The 24,923-nt window shown below is 41.7% G+C and overlaps 1 protein-coding gene across 1 annotated transcript in view; it reads right to left on the bottom strand.

The window, feature by feature from the left end:
• Nucleotides 1–24,923, bottom strand: part of LOC149171324 (vesicle-fusing ATPase-like) — a 492,059-nt gene that overhangs the window by 247,746 nt on the left and 219,390 nt on the right. Inside the window, exons 10-11 of the mRNA XM_089424048.1 lie at nucleotides 12,562–12,627; nucleotides 12,348–12,430 (exon numbers count right to left, since the gene is read on the bottom strand). Coding sequence (XP_089280174.1) covers nucleotides 12,348–12,430; nucleotides 12,562–12,627 — 149 coding nt within the window. The remainder of the gene's footprint in view (nucleotides 1–12,347; nucleotides 12,431–12,561; nucleotides 12,628–24,923) is intronic.

A 24,923-nucleotide genomic window follows, 5' to 3' on the forward strand; every position in this document is an offset into this window, starting at 1 on the left:
TTTACAAGGTACCTCAAAAGTACAAGCCCCGTCAAAGATGTCCTTCTACCTAGGGCATTGTTTCCACACAATCTAGCAGGGGTCCTAGGAGGGGTACCTAAGGGACAACTACTAGACCAAATGACAACAATGGGACAAAAAGCCATTGTCACCTAAGTCAACATCCCTTGCTCTTTACGAACTTTCACCGATGGGAGTCTTGGTATAAGGGAAATTACTAGGATGATAGGATCAATGGCTAGGTATGGTGTGATTTCCAAGGCCCATTCAAAGGAGAGGCTCAAATAATGGCTCAATTGCTTCAAAAAGAAGCTAATGGCTCTCCAAGAAAGGCTTATGAGGAGACCTAAACCTAGGAGGAAGGGTTATTCAATCACAAGGGATACTCCTAGACCAAAGGCTTCCTAAGGAGGCAAGGTCTTTCTTAGGGTTTTGTAAGATAACGACCATATAAAGGTTTGCGACCACAAGAGAGACCTATAGGGAATCCAAGCAAGGCCTAGGGCTAGAAGATGATCCTTTAATATGATTACTAGGTCAAGCAAGGATGAGAAAGGTCAACGAATGATTAACTTCCTTTGAGTTTTCAAGAGCAAATGACCTTTGGAATGCCACTAACCAAAGAAGTTTAAAGCTAGAATCAATGATGGAGCTAGGGCTTGAGATTTCTCTCAAACTAGCCATGGGAATTGCCTAAAATTTGGAGGGTCACTAAAGGACACTATAGCGCAATAACCTACCAATTTTCGCTCAAAAGGACCCCCTCTCTAAAGCAATTCACACTAGGCCCTAGTCGACCTTCTAGGGGCACAAAACCGGAAAAAGAGAGAAAGGAAGAGGTTTAGGTCGATCAACTAGGATTAAGACCAGTGCCTTATCAATTGGGAGAAATGGAGTCAATATTTGCTTTGATGAGAAGATTTCGCTATATCAAGGAGACCTATGCTGTTGAAATTTGGTACCGGAGGACAGGTGGTTCCCTTAGGCTTTGATCTTTGGCCTAGGGAAAAGTGTCCAAAAGAATTTAATTTTTCTCCTAAAGTGACTTTATAATTTTATAAAGTTAAATCTAATTTAAAGGTGACTTTAAGTGATAAAGTTACTAAGTCTAATTTTAAAGTAACTTTTATAAAGTAAATGAAAAATTAGAAAGGAAAAGTGACTTTGGAAATAAATGACTAAGTGGGTCTTTATTAAAGTGGGGTGAATTAAAAAATAGAAAGTGAGATTTAAATGAGCATTTAATCTCAGCCATTGATCTAAATCTATTTCAGCCATTGGATTTAGAGATCACCCAAAAGTCACTTGGATCATCCAAAAGTCACTTGGAGTTATATTAAAGGAGGAAAAGGAGGAAAAGGTCATTCATTCTTTCATGAGCAGATTGGGAGAAAGAGAGCAAGAGAGATTTCTGAGCAGGGAGGAGAAGGAGACAACAGCTTGGCACACATTCCAAGGCAACAGTTGAGCAGATTTGTACAGCTGATTCAGCACATAGTGAAAGGCAGATTTTTGCACAAAAATCGAGAAGCAGTTTGCTGATTTTTCTGCACACAAAACGGAGGCCGTACAGCATTTATTGCTGTCCTGTTTGCTGTAATTTCCAGATTGCTGTGAGGCACGGGAAAGGAGATAAGTTGTAAATTTGCTTGCTGATTTTTTGCTGAATAATTCTCACTGTAAAAAGGCAATTTTCAGAAATAAAGAAGAGCTCTCAAACTAGTTTTCCCCAAGAGTTGTAGGGGGTTTTTCCAGGGTCAAGTTGACCAAAAATATCAGTGTTTTAATGTGTTTTAATGGTTGTTTTTTATTGCTGATTTTTAATTCTGCAATTTCCAGCATTCTGAAAAATTTTCAGAATTTGTGTTTTCAGCAATATTTATTTTTTTCAGTCTGTTAAATGTATGGTTATGGGAATGGGCATTTAACTGCATGGGAGAAATAAGGAGAAACTGAAAACCGGGGTGGGAAAACAGAAATTTCTACATGGTATCAGAGCTTGAGTGCTGAAGGGCAGTTTGGGACAGCAAAAGGAAAAATTACAGTTGCTGATTTTTCACTCAGAAAATTCCAGCAAGCTGATTTTTTCATAAACAACAGTTTTATCTTTACTACAGCAGTGCTATTTTTCAGTTTTAGGACAGCAGGATGTCATTGGGATTGAGGGTGGAGGATAGGTTGGATGGGCATATAAATTACAGTGTTTGGAAGGAGAGAATGCAGAGTATCTTTGAGGAGGCAGAAGTCTAAGATATCATGGTGCATACCGCACAGAACCCTATTGTTGTGCCCACTGATGTTACTCAGTTGGCTGAGTATAAAAAGAAGAACAATAAGGGTAAGAGGTTGATTCTAGACGGAATCAAAGACCATTGCATTCCTCATGTGAGAGGAAAGAGCAATGCCCATGAGATGTGGACAGCATTGTCCAATCTATACCAGAGTACCAATGAGAACCGGAAGATGGTCCTGAAAGAGAAGCTGAAAAACATTAAGATGGGTAATGATAGTGCAGCTGCATATCTCACAAAGATTACTAATGTGAGAGATGAGTTGGCAGCGATTGGAGAGGCCATTCCATCCACTGAGTTGGTGCAGATTGCAGTGAATGGCCTCCCCCGTTCATGGTTGAACTTTGCTGATGGGGTTTGTGCACGTGAGACCCTTCCCACATGGGAGAGGTTTTGGGATGATTGCATTCAGACAGAGATCAGGAAAGGTCAGCTTGGGGCAGCCAAGCCAATTGAGCAAGATGAGGACGTAGCACTGGTGGCAAGAGGCAAGAAAGGCAAAGGGAAGAAGCAGGCTTCCACAAGCGGTGGTGGAGGCAAAGGCAAAGGTAAAGGTAAACAGAGTAACACACAGAAGGACTATTCCAAGGTGAAGTGTTGGAATTGTCAAAAGATGGGACACTATGCAGTGTGTGTCCGGAGAAGAAGAAGAAGAAGGGGAAGAACCAGGACGTGGCAGCTTCAGCAGAGATTGAGGACTTTGCTGGTCGTTTTGACCGAGAGTTTGCGTTCACTACGTGTGAGTCCTCTAGTGCAGGATCACCTGCCACACAAGTTCAGAGGGAGCATGCTTTTCCCTCGATTAGCGGAGCATCTTCAGGTATCTGGTATGTGGACAGTGGGGCTTCACGTCACATGACAGGAGTCCGTGAGTACTTCTCAGAGCTTTCAGAGAGTGGCACTGATATTGAGGTAGTACTCGGTGATGACAGAGTTGTTAGAGCAGTCGGGGTGGGGATAGTGACATTTCAGAGGGAGTCCAAACCTCCCTTGAAGGTGTCAGAGGTTCTTTATGTGCCAGGGATGAGGAAGAACCTCATATCTGTCTCAGCTTTGGAGGACAGAGGATATGAGGTACTGTTCAGGGGAGGACAGGTGTTGATGTATCCCAGGGGCACTCCAGCTGATTCAGCTAGAGTGATAGGTGTACGCCATGCAAAGGTGTACAAGTTTGCATTCCAACCCCTTTTGGCATTGAGCAGTAGTACCGACAGCAGAGCTAGCAGTTCTGAGCTGTGTGAGATTTGGCACCACAGGATGGGACATATGTATCATGGAGCCTTGAGGACATTGCGGGAGATCACTACAGGTGTGCCAGATTTCAGTACTGATCACTTTGATACTTGCAGAGGTTGTGCGATGGGCAAGTTTGCCAAATCCCCTTTTCCCAGCAGTGACAGCAGAGCGACGGGGATACTTGATTTGATTCATTCCGATGTGAGCGGTCGGATGTCTCATGTTTCCTTGAGTGGATATGAGTACTATGTTTTATTCATTGATGATCACTCCAGGAGGACCTGGATTTATTTTTTGAAGACCAAGAGTGAGGTCTTCAAGCGGTTTCAAGAGTTCAAAGCTCTTGTGGAGACTCAGACAGGTCGAAAGATCAAGTCCTTGAGGTCGGACAATGGAGGAGAGTACACCCTTGGAGAGTTTGTTGACTATTGTGCGGAGGCAGGCATTAGGAGGGAGTTCACTGTTCCTTACAACCCCCAGCAGAACGGGGTTGCAGAGAGGAAGAACAGATCCATCATAGGGGCTGCCAAAGCCATGTTACATGATCAGGGGTTGCCATTGTTCTTGTGGGCAGAGGCCTGCAACACAGTTGTTTACTTGCAAAACAGGAGTCCGCATCGTGTCTTGGGGCACATGACTCCGGAGGAGGCTTTCTCTGGGAAGAAGCCTGATATTGGTCATCTTCATATCTTTGGATGCATTACAAACTCCTATATACCCAAGGAGAAGAGGACCAAACTAGAGCCCACCGCAGAGAAGGGTATCTTTGTGGGCTACAGTGAGACCTCAAAGGCCTTTCGGATTTACATTCCTGCATAGAGGAGAGTTGTTGTCAGACGGGATGTGAAGTTCGAGGAGGACAGGGCCTTTAGGAGGTCACGGGAGTTAGAGTATCTGGATCAGCCAGACCCTCAGCAGCAGTTGAGTCAGTCGCAGGGATCCAGTGGGCAGGGATCAGGAGGATCAGGAGGTACATCTATGAGGATGTCAGGTCTGTCAGTGAGCAGTGGCTCATCGAGCCAGAGGGGTGGTGCTCCGGGCAGCATGCAGAGCAGTTCACAGAACAGTTCACTAGGGAGTCCACTGATGGACAGTTCACACGGTACCTCAGCTTCTACAGGTTCAGGTGCAGGCAGGAGGACAGCAGACAGACAGTCAGGAGTTCAGGCTACTGATGATGATGAGGAGGAGGAGTTTCATTCTCCGGTGGGAGAAGTGCGCTCAGGGAAGAGGAAGCCCAAGTGGCTTCAAGACACCTTGAGAGATGCCACATCTGTTGCTAAGCCGAAGAGGCCGGTCAGAGAGAGTAGACCACCTGAGAGGTTCTGTAGCTATATGGCGATGGTTACCAGCATCCTTGACTCTGAGCCTTCTAGCTATGAGGAGGCAGCTAGCCAGCAGGTCTGGAGAGAGGCCATGCAGGAGTATTCTTCTATCATGAAGAATGATGTTTGGGAGGTGGTGCCGAGGCCTGAGGGCAAATCCGTGGTTGCTTCTAGATGGCTTTACAAGGTAAAGCATGCTGCAGATGGCAGCATTGAGAAATTCAAAGCGAGGTTTGTGGCTAGAGGGTTCTCCCAGGTAGAGGGAGTTGATTATGAGGAGACCTTCGCTCCCGTGGCTCGATATACTTCGATCCGCTCCATTATATCGATAGCAGCAGAGATGGGTTGGAAGATCCACCAGATGGATGTGAAGACCGCATTTCTCAATGGCTTCATACAGGAGGAGGTGTACATTGAGCAGCCACAGGGCTTTGAGGTGCATGGGAAGGAGTCCCATGTGTGCAGACTGAAGAAGGCCCTTTATGGCCTGAAGCAAGCTCCCAGAGCTTGGTACTCCAGGATAGATGCATATTTGCAGGGGATGGGTTTCACAAAGAGTGAGGCAGATCCGAACCTTTACTTTATTGTGATTGGTGAGGAGCCTCTCATTCTGGTGCTGTATGTGGATGACTTGATCATTACAGGTGCAGAGAGACTCATAGAGCACTGCAAGAGAGATCTTGCGGCGGAGTTTGAGATGAAGGACATCGGCTTGATGCATTACTTTTTGGGTTTGGAGGTGTGGCAGGAGGAGGGGCATTTCTTCCTGGGGCAGGGGAAGTATATTGTGGACATCCTTAGCAGATTCCACATGGAGGATTGTAGACCCATGTCGACACCGATGATCACCAACTGGAAGAAGCTGCATGCTTCGGATTCCGAGTTGGTGGATCCCACATTGTACAGGCAACTGATTGGTTCCTTGATGTATTTGGTCAACACTAGACCAGATATCTGTTTTGCAGTCAACACGATGAGTCAGTTTATGAGTGAGCCTAGGAAGGTTCACTGGGTGGCTGCAAAACACATTTTGCGGTACTTGCAGGGGACAGTGGATTATGGTCTGGACTACAGGCAGGGAGATGGAGTGAGATTGGCAGGATACACTGATTCTGATTGGGCAAGTTGTGCTTCTGATAGGAAGAGCACTTCAGGGTGCTGTTTTGGGTTGGGTTCAGCAGTAGTGTCATGGTTCAGCCGGAAGCAGCAGTCAGTAGCACTGAGTTCAGCGGAAGCAGAGTATATGGAAGCCAGTCTAGCTAGTTGTGAGGCTATCTGGCTTCGCAAGATGTTGTTTGGCTTATTTGGTCAGCCGTTGAGACTTTCAGTGATTTACTGTGATAATCAGAGTTGCATTAAACTCACGGAGAATCCAGTATTTCATGATAGGTCAAAGCATATCGGGATCAGATATCATTTCATCAGGGACTATGTTCAGAAGGGAGTTGTGAAGCTTGAGTATATTTCCACTGATGAGCAGGTTGCAGATATCCTTACCAAAGCCTTACCACGGGGCAAACATGTCTACTTCAGGGACAAGATGGGTGTGGTGAGGAACACCTTCCTCGGTAAGAGGGAGTGTTGAAATTTGGTACCGGAGGACAGGTGGTTCCCTTAGGCTTTGATCTTTGGCCTAGGGAAAAGTGTCCAAAAGAATTTAATTTTTCTCCTAAAGTGACTTTATAATTTTATAAAGTTAAATCTAATTTAAAAGTGACTTTAAGTGATAAAGTTACTAAGTCTAATTTTAAAGTAACTTTTATAAAGTAAATGAAAAATTAGAAAGGAAAAGTGACTTTGGAAATAAATGACTAAGTGGGTCTTTATTAAAGTGGAGTGAATTAAAAAATAGAAAGTGAGATTTAAATGAGCATTTAATCTCAGCCATTGATCTAAATCTATTTCAGCCATTGGATTTAGAGATCACCCAAAAGTCACTTGGATCATCCAAAAGTCACTTGGAGTTATATTAAAGGAGGAAAAGGAGGAAAAGGTCATTCATTCTTTCATGAGCAGATTGGGAGAAGGAGAGCAAGAGAGCAAGAGAGATTTCTGAGCAGGGAGGAGAAGGAGACAACAGCTTGGCACACATTCCAAGGCAGCAGTTGAGCAGATTTGTACAGCTGATTCAGCACATAGTGAAAGGCAGATTTTTGCACAAAAATCGAGGAGCAGTTTGCTGATTTTTCTGCACACAAAACGGAGGCCGTACATCATTTATTGCTGTCCTGTTTGCTGTAATTTCCAGATTGCTGTGAGGCACGGGAAAGGAGATAAGTTGTAAATTTGCTTGCTGATTTTTTGCTGAATAATTCTCACTGTAAAAAGGCAATTTTCAGAAATAAAGAAGAGCTCTCAAACTGGTTTTCCCCAAGAGTTGTAGGGGGTTTTTCCAGGGTCAAGTTGACCAAAAATATCAGTGTTTTAATGTGTTTTAATGGCTGTTTTTGATTGCTGATTTTTAATTCTGCAATTTCCAGCATTCTGAAAAATTTCCAGAATTTGTGTTTTCAGCAATATTTATTTTTTTCAGTCTGTTAAATGTATGGTTATGGGAATGGGCATTTAACTGCATGGGAGAAATAAGGAGAAACTGAAAACCGGGGTGGGAAAACAGAAATTTCTACATATGCAGCTTTCGCTAACCCGAAGAGGCAACAACTCAACTACAAGAGGTATTTAGCAATGGTTGATGGAGATTTGAGGATGCAACAAGCAAAACAAGCCTCTAGGAACATTCATTCACATTATCTAATGTGTAATGCATGCAATACTTCAAAATCCCAGTGAATTCATGAATTTTGCATTAAATTGGGGCACATGTAAGATTATGACAAGATATTCCATACATTAGACATGAAACAAAGTAAATATATCGCATCAAAAACAACACTTACAAGATAATGCGAGTATACCCATCCATCACATTTGCGAATAGAAGGTCCAAGACAAGATAGCGAAAATCCCAAACATCAAAATGCATCAATAACTACCAATTTCGTCCATCAATTGCAGGTCTAAGTTCTTTTTACAAGAGCAATCTCAATCCAAATGATGATGAGTTACAAATGAGGCCCTCCTTCAATTTATATGAGCCTCTCATAAGTTTGAATGGCCTAATTAGCCCCTAAAAATGTTTTAGTATGCAAAATAACAACCCTATTGGTGACAAGCCCACCAAATAGCTCAAAAGTATAAAATAAGCTTTCCTAATGAGGCCGAAATGATAAAATAAAGGTGCAAAGGGTCATTGGAAGGCCAAGATAAGTCCTCCATGTGCCATGATGAAGAAGAGGGCTAGGATGACCAAGGGGGTGGCCCCTTGGTTTTGAAGCAAAACATTTGTGGTGCTCCCAGATGGGTCTCCAACTGGATCAAACATGTCGATGCTCCATCAATAAGGGCTAGAATGATGACATGTGCCCTCCCATGTCTCTCTGGATGAGACAAAACCCCATCTGGGCCCTAGATCAGCTGCCAAGTGTCAGGTGGAAATGTGTGGTCGGTTGGGCAACATGGTCTAAGTGCATCATCATCTTTGTATGACTGGGGCATGAACAAGCAATGTGTGATGCTGAAGAAGCCCAAGGCTTGGCAATCAATGCTCTGTTGTGGTGGAGGCCCATGGCTCTCAACACTCACCCTACAAGTGCCATTATGGCCCTCTGGAGGGCTTAGACCCCGTATAAGGAGACCAAGTCCAAATGGGGAGCCACCTGCAATCTTGTATAAGATCCAATGTGCCTCCTCACCTTCAAGTACAAAAATCCATTAGTGCAATTAAGTACATAAGCTTGCTAACCAGGGGAAAAAGTGGACACTTCATAGTGGCATGCCCTTCCAAATGGGCTTTAGAAGGTACAAGTGTCACCAAGCTCGACAAGAGAGGTTAATAAAGGACCCTATTAAGTGGATTCAATCTCTATGGGAGTAACAGGTCCATGGTACATCCGTCAAATGGAAGGTGTCATGTGAAATGATGGTGGAGCGGTGTGGGGCAACGAGGAAGACTCCAAGCCACATGCCATGGTACAAGAGTAGCTATAACGAGGGAAGTCCACACATTAGGTATATGGATGTAGGAGGGAGCATGCGTGGTACATGAGTTACCTTGGCCTTTGTTTTTGCACCCTTCTTCATATGCCTTTTTTCTTTCTTTTAACTCCTCGAAGCTCCAGGGGATAAGAATGTGATGTGTATGATAAAGTAGTGATTACCCCATTAAGGTTGGGCAGTTCATCACCCACCAGGGGTTGGGACAATCATGGGTTCCTTGATGATGCAGGGGGGCACTCATAGAGGCCCTAGGAACCAGAGTGATGGCCATAATGATAAGGGGTAGAGCTCATGTTTGGCTTTTGCCCATGTCTTAAATTTTAATATCCCAACCATCTTTTGCACTTTGTGGTATATTTCCTATTGTATGTGGCCAAATTATGCTTTTAACTTTCTTTTTAGCTACATCAACCTCTGGGGCATCGTTTCAGGCCTGACCCAAAGTGTGGACAAGGGGAGGGGGAGGCTAACTCCTTGTGGACCCAATGGACAAATGTGCACCCGGATGGGAAAAGTGTGAAAAGGGGTTATAATGAGCAAATGGGAGTGATATATGTGGTATAGGGAAGTGGGACCACGAAACCAAAATCAGGGTTTCCCATCTAGTGTCACTCCTAAAGCTAGTAGCCAATAGAGGAGATCCCACAAGACTAGTGTACAAGATTAACCACCAAATTGGGAGAAGGGAACAAGACTATAATCCAAACCCATTCTTTCCACCGAATCCCCTCACTAATCCATGTCCAAATGTGCCCAAGAAAGGCAAGCAAAAACACCCAATTGCACAATGAAAAGTCATACCTTCAGGGTTTGAAGGCCCGCCTTCAAACATATGATCATAACAGATGGGCTAGAGCACACAATGGTTGGCTCAAGTGGCAAAGAATGGTGGCACATCGAGCTATCTGGCGGCTTCAAGAGGTTGTTGGTTGCCAACTGAAGACAATTCTATGAGAAAAATTCTAAGAGGCACCTTTTAGCTACAAGATGGCATCGTCGTCCACCCCCCTTTTACGCGCAAGCATTGCATGCACTTGCTTAGGATCCTTTTCGGACACTACGTGTCGGCTCAGATCACCATCTATGTTACAAGAATGGTGAACCTAATCCCACTTACCAGCCATGTTTCTGTACGAAGACCCCGAAACTTGGCTGAAACATGCCTGAAACGCATTTCAGCCCCGGCTAAAACGTGTTTTAGGCATTGTACACTGCATTTCAATGTTTGTATGACATGTTTCAACATCCATACAACACATGTGGGACCGTATGGCACTTTTGTGTGGCCTATTCTTGGCCTAGGACCCACTGAAATTCATTTTTAAGTGATAAAAAAAATTAATTTTCTATTGATTAGATTTCAATAATATTTTTGGGAGTTTACTGCTTGCATTATGTATCACTTGTCCAATGTCTTTTATGTTTCTCATTTAAATGTTCTTGGACCTTGGCACTTGTTCATTTATTCATGAATCTGCATTCTAAATCATAATGTTAAAACTTAAATGATTTCTTTCAAAGCTTCAATATAATTTTCTGAAATAGCACATTATATATATATATATATATATATATATATATATATATCATGTTTCCTAATTTTTGAGGGGCCACGTTTCTAGCATGTTTCCATTCCAGATCCATGGGATCTACCAAGTGTGCCATCTTCAAGAGCAAGAGACAGAGATACACCTTATGTTTTGATGTCCCTTACAATATGAGAACAAAGGATGTTATCACTGCCTCTATCGCAACTTGGGGGACTCCCACTCTACTTTCTTCTAGTTCCAAGAATAGAGATGCTTATCCCTCCCCATTAGGGATATAAATCTCACCACCTCTACACCATGTTGCTCCCCGAGATAACCAAACCGATAACGTCTACTTCCCTGTTGATCCATCAAATCAGAGCAACAAATGGTAAGCAAAGTCCCAAATTGCACCAAACAGCAAAATGGATCAGCGGTACCAGTTTGTACATCAGTGCACAAGTTCTTAGAGCATTAAAGAGATCAGTTGTAGACAGATTCAAAGTAGCACACATCTGGCTCATCAAAATACCTCCCAGACCTAGACGAGCAACCATAGATCCATCTAGAGTTTCCTTCTTTCAACATCAAATACTAGGAGTATCCTTTGCTCATATATTCCCCCCATGATAACACAATCAAACCCCACGATGATTCTATGGGACTCTAATAGTGAGTCCATGCCCTATTCGCCCCTCTCACCCTTGGCCATCAGATTAAAGAGACATTGACATCATCATCCTCATTGTTTGATCTCTCTCTCTCCTGACAACTCCTTGAGTTGCCCACCAATTAGTTTTCGACAAACTCACATAGTGTTTTGTATCACCATACCTTTGTCATGGGTTTATACTTACGTAGGTTTCTTTCTTTATATTATTTTTGGCATTTTATACTAGTTGTGTTTGCCCTCCCACAAAGTATTCACACTGCTTGTACTCTTCAGTCCCATCGACCTACTTTTGCAGTCATTCAGCGGACATTAATATAATTACCTTCTCTTATCTACATAATCATGGATTAACTTGAAAAACCTAATCTTTACTAAATAATCCTGAACCAGACTTACCTCTAATAACAGTTTATGGTACTTGACAAACTTCCAAAGTGTAAACCTTCAGGCTCAGCATATTTTATTATTCACCTAAGAAATGTGAACATCATGTGCATTCTGCCCACGGGGCATAGAATAGATGGTGAGAGGGTGTTCTATTAAGGCACTCTGCAGTGAAAAGGTCACCAGTTTGAAACTTCATGGGCAAAAATCCAGCCATGCTAAGGGCTGGTGTGGCCCAGGCCGGGTGTGATCCACGGTTGATTTTGACAACGTAGATGCCCCTGGGTTGCGCTTCTCAAGCCACAAGTTAGGAGTGCCAGTCATCTCAGGACTCTCATTACCTAACAAACAGAAGAAAAGCTTCATGTGAATTCTATATAAAAAAATCAGCATACTTGAAGGGAGATTCAACCACACACTTTCATACTAAAGTCATGCATACAAATATATCAAACGCAGAAATTTCAGATATCTGGTACAACCAATACAGAGTAGAACAAGCATTCTATATAAAAATATCAGCATACTTCAAGGGAGATTCAACCAGACACATTCATACTAAAGTCATGCATACAAATATATCAAACACAGAAATTTCAGATATCTGGTACACCCAAAACAGAGTTGAACAAGCTCATGGAAAGTTACCACCATATTTGTAGTTACTTTTATCATCAATTGTCTTAATATCAATGTATACAATCACAGATGAATATATAACCATTCTATATTTAGCTGATCTATATCCACCTCATTTATACAGTATACTATTGCACAAATATATGGCATTCAAATTAGACATGAAATAGCCATTGCACAAAGAAAAAATGGCATAAAGTTGTGCATTCTTCACCTGAGGAGAGCCTCATCAATAAGGTCCTTCCTGTTTGTCATTCCTATAAGCAACACATTGTTTAAAGACTCGACACCATCTATCTGAAAATATAGAATAGAGAAGCAATTCCCACGAGGGTACAGCAAAACAGTTAATAAAACATGAGAGATAGCTGAAAGTGTGGAAAGATGACTATTGGATCTTCCAATAAATGATGCTGGCAAAAGTTCACCTTTGTTAGGAGTTGATTCACAATCCCATCGTGTACTCCAGTTCCATCCCTGGTCGATCCTCTAGTCTGTCACAGACACACACTTTTAGCATTGAGTTTCTAAATGTTTAACTCTCTCAGAACCAGATGCATAGCACCAATATTACATCGCACAAATTGTGTTCTGCAACTATATATCACAAGCCTCTTGACAATTAGCAAACAATATATTCTCAACTCTGATGTACGATAATACAAAAATATGGCTATGAACTTACAAACTTTACATCATGAACAATGAGGATCATACTTTGGATCCCTACCAATCACCATTACAAGCATATACTGTAGCAAACATGTTGTTTCTTATAAAAGTTGAAAGGTAAAAGAATTTAGTTATAAGAATGTATATAAAATAAAAATTCCCAAAAATAAATAAATAAATAAAAGTACACCAGTTAGTTATAAAGTTTGTCTCCTAATATTTCATATGGAAGGGGGACTTGAAAAACAAGGGACAAACTATTAGGAAAAACTCATTCAATCTGACAGGGAAATAATGCACCACATAATTACCATGACAAGGCGCAAGTTGAAACCCAAAACATTTGTCTTTCACTAATATGTTCTAAAATGGATTACAGTGTGTGTGTGCATGCACGCGTGCGTGTGTGTGTGAGAGAGAGAGAGCTCAATTGCTAGTGAATTCAGATTGGCTTTCTAGACTTCTACTTAAATTTACATTACTCAAATTTTACTTATTTAAATATAAGGTAGTATAACATAATTGATTTACAATGACATGGTTATCTAGACATATTGTCCTTCTGAAACAGTGAAATGTTCAATGTTCCATGGGGACGCGTTCCCCAGGGTCGTGTGCACGCACCCCTCACACCCCACACACCCGGGACAGGGAGTCTATTGGGGGTGCGTTTCCCCACGCACCCTTTTTGGGGAGATGCAAGGGAGTGTGTTACCCTAGTGTGGGGGACGAGACTCCCCAAAAGGGGTGTGTCTAGGCGTCCCACCCTCAAAACTTTAGTATCTAGTATATAGTAATATACTAATATGTTTTGCTTTCAATTTACATTCTAGAACAATGAATGATGAATTCAATTTTAAAACCAATGTAGATTGTAGAATGATGAATGATATGGATCAATGTATTTGAATATTTCATTATTGAATTTTTTTTATTGAATCTCATGGTATGGATGAATAATGAATATGTCATATGAATGATGTATGTATCAAAATGAATGATGAGGATGGATCAATGTATGTCATTATTTAATTCAATTATGAATTTAAATTTTATGTGTGGATCAAATTTTAATTTTCAATGTATTGGTATCCATATTACTATTAGTCTATTTAATGTTTATGTTTTCACTATTGAAAAATGAAAATGAACTTGAATTATATATATATATATATATTATAAACCCCGACGTCCCCCCGCACCCCTGAAATTTCCCTAAAAATTGAGGGTACTCCCATACGTCCCCCTTGTGCATCTCCGCGCACCCGCATCTCCCCACACCAGAGTCTTGGTGGAACATTGGAAATATTTACCTAGCATTGGATTGTTTCTTAAACTGTATGGTCCATTCATACAAGGAGAACTAGGAAGAAATGCACAAAAAGCCTCACCAAGCATATTTAAACCAACTGATTGCACAAAACTCATCTAATAAAGTTATTCCTATCAATTGGACTATATATTTCTAAGACTCCCTTGAACTTTCAATATCAAGAATGCTAAAAGTAAAAGTGCCAACTTTCAAGAAACCTAGACAAAGTGGTAGAAATGATTAATATAGACATGATTGTGAACCAATTGAAAAGCCTAACAAATATGACATGTGCAACTAGATGAAGTCACATACGACCTTATAAATAATGTTGATAAGAACACATCACCCTAGAAACTCTACAACTAAGTGCATTTCCAATCGTCGCAGCTGCCATACCCACAAGTATAGAGAGTATTGGTCTGTCAAGCTGTGGTCTAGCTGCAACTTGGAGTAATTATTGCCACCACCCATGTTCAATACCTAGCATGCTTGCCCCCACCCTATATACTATTTGCTAAGTGTGTCTCATGTTGATTTGGGGTAGCATCGGATGTGCTCTAGCCACGAAATTTGGTGGAGAGGCTAAGGCACATGAGATCTCCAATACCCAGAAAGGGTTTGGGCAGATTCTAAACAGTTTGGGAGATATTAAAATAATTAATATTTTTAATGGAGTCCCTAAGTCTTTAATGTGAATTAATATAAAACTGTGTTAGAATGGTCCAAAAGTCATGGATCAAGCCAAATCTAATCTTAGCCGTTGATTAGGGACTTAATCTCGGCCGTTGATCTGTCAACGAGAAAAGTATAAGAGGAGGCTTGAGGGTCACTTGGAGAACACACCGAGTTGATCAAGATTTCGACTTTCTATATGTTCTATGCCAGAGCAATTTATTTAAATTTTTGGTATGTTCTATGCCAGAGCAATTTATTTAAATTTTCACAGTTAGCAATCACATCAGCATTATGATAAACTGCAGATAGAACATAAATATAAAACGCAGAAGACAAACCAAGGCAAGAGGACACAAGATATGGCGCGAGCCAGGGACAAACCCCACAATGCGTGGGGAAACCCTTTGATCAAATCTTCTTTTATCTTCAAAGTTTAGCAGAGAAAGAGAGAGAGAGAGAGTACAATTACAACAGAAGTCAACACTTTGACTTTATCTAGATCTAAGCATAGATCATCTCCTATAACGATGAGATCATCATGTTGCATCTGGTTCTCTAGTTGCACCATTGCATACTACATCATGCGGCTGTCCATGTCCATGATCTTGCTCAAACTAATGTGCATCATCATCATGTTGCTGCCCCTGCTAATGTATCATTGTGCTGCCCATGCACATGATCTCATAGTGCTGCCCATGCTAATGTATCGTTGTGCTGCCCATGCACATGATCTCATGACTTCAAGTCCTCCTAGGAGAGTTTCTCCTAATCCATGTTGTCATCCGAACTCAAGGTAAACTGTAGTACTGCCTTGGAACAGCCTTAGCTGCTTGCTATGGCTTGCAGCCTAGCAAAGCAGCCACCTGTAGCTGTAGACTTCTTCAACAAGCCTAAACAAGATCCCAAATAGCAGTGTTGCCCTTTGTCTTCTAATCTAGTGACTGCTGCTCCCAAACGTACCTTATTCATGCCTTAGAATAGCAGTGTTCCATGTTGCTCTTTTACGCTGATATGTGTCTTCTTTATGTTGCAGCTCAACTTCCTTGGCAACGTATAGAAGCTCCTTTAGATAGCTGTAGTTGTGACAGCAGATAAGAGCACCTTCAAGTCTGAGTCTTCTAGTCCTTCTTACTGTGGCTTAGAACAGCATATATAGGTCTGTCCTAGCTGTGTATATACATCCTCCTTGACTACGGCTAGATGATTACATGATTCCTTCAGGACAGCGTTTAGGGCACTTAAGGACAGCATAAGATTAGGTCTCCCTTGCCAGTGTTTAGACCTCCTTTATGTAGCGTATAGGATTCTTCATAAGCCTGCGGCTAGGGCACATTATGACTGCGGATTGGGCACCCACTGAACTGCACCTAGGGCATCTTCTTACCTGCGTTAAAGGGTCTCCTAGGACTGTGTCTATAGGGACAGCGAAGTCCCTCTTCTTGCTGCATATAGAACAGCGTATAAGAATCTAATTACTGTGCCTTCATGGACTGCATATTGAGCCTCCCTTTGCTGTGACTTAGGGCATCTTATGGTTGCGTGAACAGGGCTCTGCGTATAGGGCATCATCTGCGTGAACAGGTCTCTACGTGAACAAATCTCTGCGTTTAGGAAAACAGGTCTCTGCGTGAACATGTTTCCTTCACCTTCTCTGCGTTTAGGAGTCTTCATTACAGCGTGATAATTCCTTCCCTTACTGCAGCTAGGTGTCTCCATTACAGCGTATAAGCTAGGGCATCATCTGCGTATAAGATAGGGCATCATACACTTGGCCCAACGTATCTTCTTGTGTGTCTCTCCTTCACCAAAAACCCAAGACGTGGAGAGGAGGAGATCACATGAAGAGATGTGTGTTTAAATGACATAAAATCCTCATCTATTTATACTAAAAATGTAGAGGTTGAATAGACACGTCGGTTGGGCTTCTAGAGCCTACATATGTGCTGGTCGGCTTGATAATAATTACATAAACAAAATAAATTCATATCTCCATAAATACTTATCGGAATCGGATGATCTTTGGATCAATCCTACACCTCTCGACGAGAGGGATCCAATAAAAATATCAGTTGCCAGAAATAAGCCAACCCACATGGAGTTTGGCCCTAGTTGCCAATTTAACAACTTTCAATATCAAGAATGCTAAAAGTAAAAGTGCCAACTTTCAAGAAACCTAGACAAAGTGGTAGAAATGATTAATATAGACATGATTGTGAACCAATTGAAAAGCCTAACAAATATGACATGTGCAACTAGATGAAGTCACATACGACCTTATAAATAATGTTGATAAGAACACATCACCCTAGAAACTCTACAACTAAGTGCATTTCCAATCGTCGCAGCTGCCATACCCACAAGTATAGAGAGTATTGGTCTGTCAAGCTGTGGTCTAGCTGCAACTTGGAGTAATTATTGCCACCACCCATGTTCAATACCTAGCATGCTTGCCCCCACCCTATATACTATTTGCTAAGTGTGTCTCATGTTGATTTGGGGTAGCATCGGATGTGCTCTAGCCACGAAATTTGGTGGAGAGGCTAAGGCACATGAGATCTCCAATACCCAGAAAGGGTTTGGGCAGATTCTAAACAGTTTGGGAGATATTAAAATAATTAATATTTTTAATGGAGTCCCTAAGTCTTTAATGTGAATTAATATAAAACTGTGTTAGAATGGTCCAAAAGTCATGGATCAAGCCAGATCTAATCTTAGCCGTTGATTAGGGACTTAATCTCGGCCGTTGATCTGTCAACGAGAAAAGTATAAGAGGAGGCTTGAGGGTCACTTGGAGAACACACCGAGTTGATCAAGATTTCGACTTTCTGGGGCAGGGTTTGCTAAGGAAGTCGAGAGAGTGATCAGAGTTGCAGCTGAGGGGCAGTGAATACAGAAGCAGAGAGGCAGAGATAGTGCCAAGAGGATCAGCGCAACAGCCGGGAAAGCTGACGCAGAAGGCAAAAGCTGAAACTGTCGAGAACAACCGGAACTGTCAGGAATTGCCGGAACAGCCTAGAAAGCTGACGCAGAGAGCAGAAGCTGGAACTGTCGGAACAGCCGGGAAAGGTGACGCAGAGGGTGTCAGCTCCAGAACTACCGGGAACAACCGAAACTGCCAGAATAGCCTGGAAAGTTGACGCAGAGGGTAGAAGCCGTAACAGCCTGGAAAGCTGACGCAGAGGGCAAAAGCCGGAACTACCGAGAACAATCGGAACTGCCAGGAACTGTCGGAACATCCGGGAAAGCTGACACAGAGGGCAGAAGCCGGAACTGCCGGGAAAGCTAACGCAGAGGGCAGAAGAGGCTGACGCAGTCCCTAGAGGGTGACGCTGGGGCTTTTCATGGGGCAGATTGGAGCTGAGGAGCTGCAGGAGTGTTTATCCGGGGTTTCAGCCGGAACATTTGTCTCAAATTGAGAGGTGCTACTGCCGAGTTTTTTCTCTGTTGGGTGAGTTGGATTTGGCACCCAAATTGTATTTTGAAACTGCTTAATAAATCAAACCCTCAGATAGCTGCACCGGTTTTCCCACATTGGGTTTTTCCGGGGACATTAGTCCAAAAATAACGATGTTATTTGTGTGCTTGTTTCTGTTTCCTTCAGTTGATGATCTATAATGTGTTGAGCATGTACTTGTGTTTATTTTCAGTATTTACTTTGTAAATAACTTGTTAATTAATCAGAACAAGTAGGAAGGAATAAATCAGAAAGTACATGAAGGGTTTCTAATAGTTAGACTTAGAAATTCCAACATCTCCTTGTGGTTTGTCGTCCTCTGCTCTGTTGCAAATGTTGACGATATATCACAAGCATCACAATATATCACAACTCTTGCAATATAATTGCCTAAAAAATAGTGATTATTTCAAACTTAAATTATCACAATAGATCACGATATATCATCAAAACATCGCAATTCAATGGAAAAAATCAATGAAACCACAACAATCACCTATAAAATCTATTTTTTTTACTTTTTGGATGTTGAAGCTTGTGGTAGTTTCAGAAGGTCCTCTACATGAGCTTGGTGTCTTAGCATGTAGGAGATGCTTCATTGCCTCTTTAGGTGCTTGCTTGATGGAGTAATTGATTTACGACTTCTTTCCTAAGTCTAACTTAGGAAAAGTACAAGTCAATAAATTATGTTGATTATTAAGCCAAAGTACCAAGGACAAATAATAAAATGCTTCAAGTGACTTAGATATGATTTCAACCATTGATCTCAAGTGAGGTGAGATCTAATCTCAACCGTCAATCACTTAGTAGATTAGGGTTAGTGATTTGCCTTAATGAAGATTACATAGAGAAGCCTAAGGGAGAGGTGAACACTAAGGACACGCAAGAGGAGAGAGCTATTTTTTCTAGAGCGAGAAGCTCATCTAGGCTCAGGAGAAAGAGGAAGAGTGCAGCATGATTCGGGAGTATTTCCAAGAGGTCGAGATTTGGAGATCGAGGGAGGCCGAATTGCTTATGAGGCTGCAAATTGGAGAGGTTGATTTATCTAGGGTTGCATAGCTAGTGAGAGGTGGGGTGAATTCTCCAAGCCGAATTTCTTCAAAGGTTGATGTCCAAAGGCCCAAATTATGCTCAGTGCGATCAAGTTACAGGTTCCGGTTATAGCATTTTTCTGTGTATTTTCTGTATGGGTCGAATCCCATATTTTTTAGAGATTATTGAATGAAGGGGAATTGTTATGGGTGTACATCTGTTGTTGTGATGTGATTGATCTCTCTGTTTTATTTTTCTTTTGCATATTAATTTTGGAATTAAAAAATACCAGTGATTTTATTTTTCCATAATTCAAAAATTATTTGGGTAATAAAATAAATTCCTCAGAATAAATAATTGTTGAGAGAAAATAAATCTGAGTGGTATTACAAATTTAACATGGTATCAGAGTTCTGGAAAACTCTAGGAGAGAGATCCGTGATCACTAGGTTTTATAGCAGCAAATTGTTCCTTTTTACGACAGTGTAATTTTTTAATTTTGCAACCAGGGTTTTGTGGCCAAGGTTGATTTGTGAAATGGCATCACTAGGTAGTTTGAGATATGAAGACAAATTGGATGCGGCCATTTATTTTAGTCCATGGGAGGAGCAGATCGCTATTGTTCTAAAAATGAATGGTTTGTGGGATTTTGCAAACACAGATATCCAAGATCCTTTTGATCCTATCCAAGCAGTCAAGCATAACCTTAAGGATGTGAAAGCAAGGGGTATAATCTTGGATGGTGTGAGGGATCATATAATTCCTCACATAATAGGGAAGGGCACGACACGACAAATGTGGGTAGCCTTAACCAGTCTTTAATAGAGCATGAATCAAAATAGTAAGATGGTGTTGTGACAAAAATTAAACAACATTTGGATGAACAAATCAAAGACCATAACATCTTACCTCACCAGGATCCAGCAGGATCGTGATGAGCTATCAGTTGTTGGGGAGGCATGAATGATTCAAATCTTGTGAAAGTAGCTCCGAAAGGATCTAGGCAATAGCTTCTTGATTGGACCACCTTTGTGGGGGGAGTCCTTGCTAGGAAACAACTTCTTGATTAGGGTTGGTTGTGGGATGACTTCATCCATAAGGAAATCTCGAAGAATTCATTCACTAGTGGACAACAAAGGTGTAATATTCCAAACTGAAATTTACAGCAAATAACAAATGCATGAACTAAAATACAACAATAAAAAATTGAACAAGAGCACAAATCAGAAAACCCCAAAATCTAGGCAATAGTCCTGAGCCATTTTATTTATTATGCATGGAAAATCAAGTACAAGATGATGAAATCCATAGAACCTGAGCTTGCTACAGCAAGCAACGCAAACCCCAGGTTAGAATGTGGAGGATCAGGTGTTGGAATTGGCCCAAATCTATAACTCGAACTTGCCCAGAAACTACATTGTAGACTGTTGAATGGAATTGATCGTCCTACTCCAAATAATGCTTGGAATGCTCTGAAATTGCAGCCGCAAGCTCCTCTCCTCAAACCCGAAAATACCCAGAAAATGTTTGGCCTATCTCCAAGCCAAAGTCGAACCCACAAAATGGTGCAAATTCCCCAACTAACCGGCACTTCGCCCTGCTATAACAATTAGCATTTTAGGCCTGAATATCGCCCGGAAAATTCTTTAAAATTAGTCAAAGACTCCTCTCAATAAACCCAAAAAAAACCTAGAAAGGGTTTCAGATGAATTCATTGACCCCTAGTGACCCCCAACAAGTGCAAATTGCCAATTTGGCTAGAAAACGCCCCACAAAATTGATACTGCTGAATTAAGCCCAAATCCACCATTGGTAATCTCTCCCAACTTTGGCTAAATTCTCCCCTGAGGAATACCTCCACTCTTCGACCCTTATTTCTCGTCAACCTCTATTCCTCCAGCCCCTGTGCACTTCCAGAAATGTAGAATTTTGGCCCCAATAATTCTCTCAACTCAACCCTGCTAATCACCAAAAAATCTTTGGCAAAACTAGGGGAAAAACTCCTGTAAATCCTTTGGTGTTCTGCTCCTCCATAATTGATCTCCCCACAAGCAATTTGAACCACTTCTGTGCCCTAGAAGAAAATCGTACCAACTGAAATAACTTGCAAATACACCCAATGGAAACTCTGAATTGAGCTCCCCAAATTGCCTCACTAGGGAGACACTCGAAGTTCTCTGAAATGAGGGTGGAATTCCCGCTCGTAAATTCCTTGTGCTAAACAACACGGTTGTCTTGGCTAAGTAGCTCAAGAGAACCAATGTTGAATTGTCAAATGAACAAAGATACCAAATGGAGGCCTCCAAGCTCTATTTATAATTGTTGGCCCTCTCCCTTGGTGGTCCCCACCTTCTACTAATTCACACCCCTTCCTTTCTCTCTCTCTTCTCACTAGTGCAAATTGCTCCATTGGGTCGAATTTCCTTCTCTTGTGGCCCCCACATTCCACTAGAGCTATAATTTCCCGTTTCTCCTAAGTCTGATATGACAAAAATGTCTCCAATGCCCAAATGACAAAATTGTACTATGCTTAGCACCTCCCCAATAAACTCCATTAATCCCCTCAAATGAAACATCAAAATTGGGGATATTACAATCCTCCCCGCCAAAAATTGTTTGTCCTCAAACAATGTCTGAACAAGCGCCCTCTCTAACTATGGATTGCCACTATCACTGCAAACTATACCAGGGTCCCAAATGTGCCATTGGATTGTCCCTGATCTCTACATTGTCCTATAGTGAAGGCGTCCCTTGATGCCAGGATCCCAAGCCAGCCTGATCAATGTGAAGCACCACTTGCTCCATTCACTATCCTGCCAGATATAGGCATTAGAAGCCCTCTACCTACTACCAATAAGTAGAGCATCTGATAATGTAAAACTCTGTCCAAATCCTCATGAAGTTTCCCTACCGAGTAGCCCATCTCATGCATTCTGATTGTGGGCCCCTGAAGATATGACCCAATCCCACGCGAATGAACTCTCTCCTGCATGAGCTCCTCCTGACATCCTCCTGTTGGCCAACCTGCCATGCTGATGAAGTCCCCCACGCCATCAGCGAGTCACTAAAGCCCAATGGAAGATCTGAGTGACCTCCCCCTGTAGCAGCCAGCTCATCCCTAAAGGTCGTTGAGCTGTCAAGTACTGTGATGCTTGGGTCCCATGCTAGTCTCAGAAGGAAATTGTCCTGCCGACCCTGCAACATTGGTCATAATTGACCACCTAATATACTCGTACCAAAACCTCCTCTCCTGTAACTCTCGGCCATAATATGTGTGATGATCGAAGCTATGCCCATCCTGTCAAGGTGACTCAGCAATGCCCACGCCTATCAACTAGGAGTGCTCCATGCACTATGCAAGGCAGAACTAATCAAAGCTTAGTGCAGTGAGTCAGTGCAAACAACAAGGGATATGTGACTATACTTAGAAGATTCTCAATGTGCAATCATAGGAGATGACCTTAAGAAAGACTCAGTGCACAAGTCTAGGAGGAATAAATTTCATCAATTAGACGCATGGATAAGTTGTGCTCATTGCCTGGTAAGAGTGTCAACGCCTTCATAACTTGCACTAGGCAGGAGGACCAAGAAGAGATCCAAAATGGCTAAGTGTGGGACTAGTAGATTAAGAGAGGGAAAAACATCTGAACGAGGCTCAAACCTAGATCACACACATGAATGTGATCAATACAAGCCAGGGGAATACACAAGACTCTTGATTAGCAATCACACCTTGAAACAATAACAAAGCGACACTTATTTCTAAGTGCGACGGTGGAAACATCACATTGTGACACTTAGAATACAAGTTGTGACAGAAGTGTTGATTGTGACCAAAAAGTGCGCTAAGCTATAGGAATGTGTTTAGCACATATTAATATGATATATACGACCATCTAACGCAGAAGAGTGCACTAGAACCAATGTTATCAGAACCATATCGGTCATCGAACCGGAAAACCTTGTGGACCTGGAACCAGTCAGAACCAAACCAGAACCGGGAAAAAAAAATAGGTTTACCAGAAACACATAAAATATTCGTATTTTAAAGAAAAAACAGATATATTCATGCGCATCCATATCCAAACCATTTATACATAAATATGCAAAAGTTCTCATTTATATAGCAAGTAATAGTACACATAACCAAAATAGCACTTAGTGCAAAACATCGTTGAACCAAAAATGTTACAAAGATCAAGAAGCAGGCTCTAAAAGGCCTTTATAGTCCAAAATAACATGATAGATCATAGTAATATACTACAGCCTACAATACTGCAAGCTATAGCTACAGCAAATCAATAATCAAATCATCAATCATCATTAGAATCATCATCCCGATCCTCCTCCTCATCCTCATTTGAAGAATGAGTAGCATCCAAGTCTACAATGGGATTATGGCTTGATTCCCCTGGTCTTGAAGTTGTTATTGATGCTTTTGATATATTTGCCTCTGCATCCTGTGGAGGTGGGTCCAATTCCAACCAAGAAAGGTCTTCATTGTCAAATGTTGAGCTAAGATAGGTTAGAAATTAGGGAAACAAATTAGAAAAAATTAAAATTTTAAAAATGATTTTTTTAGGCTTGGGCCATGCAGTCATGAGCTTTGTGGACCAGCCAAATTGGCCTCCGAACCGGAACAGACAAGTGGTACCGAACCGGCCAATTCCATGATGGAACCGTCACGCAACCGATTGTTTTGGTACTGAACCAATTTGTTCCGGTTCGGACCAGTTTTGCCCCCAAACCTGTCAGACTGGCCGATTCCGCCGATTCCGGTCCAATTCTGGTAACATTGGCTAGAACTGCCTCTAGTGAGGTGCAAATGTGCGACACATACAGGAGCGAGAATAGTTATAAGCGACACTTGCGACAGTAAGAAAATGTGAAAACGATACTTGCAAAAGCAAAAGAAAGTGAAAGTGACACATGCCAGAGCGAAGATAACATGAAAACGACACTTGTTAAAGTGAAAGCAAGCAAAAACGACAGTCGCAAAAGTGAAAGCGACACTTGTGAAAACAAATGTGCGCAAAAGTGACAGTTAAGAAAACTCACTGAAATAGAAGTACAATTGCAACCAAAGTGAGAGGGATTTTCAAATAATATAGTACAATGTCTATCGGCATGAGTTGAACATTACGCAGGCACTGTCCTTATGGACTACGCAGAACTGTCAACAGTGACTAGGCAAGCACTATAACTAAACATTATGCAATCTCTATTCCTAGAGACTGCGCAAGCCTTACTCTCAAGGACTACGCAATGCCTGTCTCAGCTTGCAACAGAAAGATGCCCTTGTGAATTCATCAAGGACTAAGCATGTGTGAGCAAAGTGACTTTGACATTTAAAATCTGAGAAGAATACTTAAACACTTTGCAAAACATTAACCGACCATGAAGTGACCATGAGACGACAGATCACGAGATCCTCAGTAGGCTCCAATATTCAAGTGTAGGCAAAATTTTGGAAGGTGTTGACCACAGTGTAAACACTTGGCAACACACTAGTAGAACTTCAACTTCTCTGTTTAGGTTTTACCCTTAAATGTAAGGTCTCATTCTTTTAGGAAGTATTGATTAATCGTGAGAATTTCCTTGGATTCCCCATTTGAAGCGGTTATATATATATATATTCTCCT

This window comes from Pinus tabuliformis, chromosome 4_2 (assembly GCF_031772625.1).
Source record: "Pinus tabuliformis cultivar Carrire ecotype Pingquan chromosome 4_2, CPIR1, whole genome shotgun sequence".
In the NCBI taxonomy this organism is placed as follows: Eukaryota; Viridiplantae; Streptophyta; class Pinopsida; order Pinales; family Pinaceae; genus Pinus; species Pinus tabuliformis.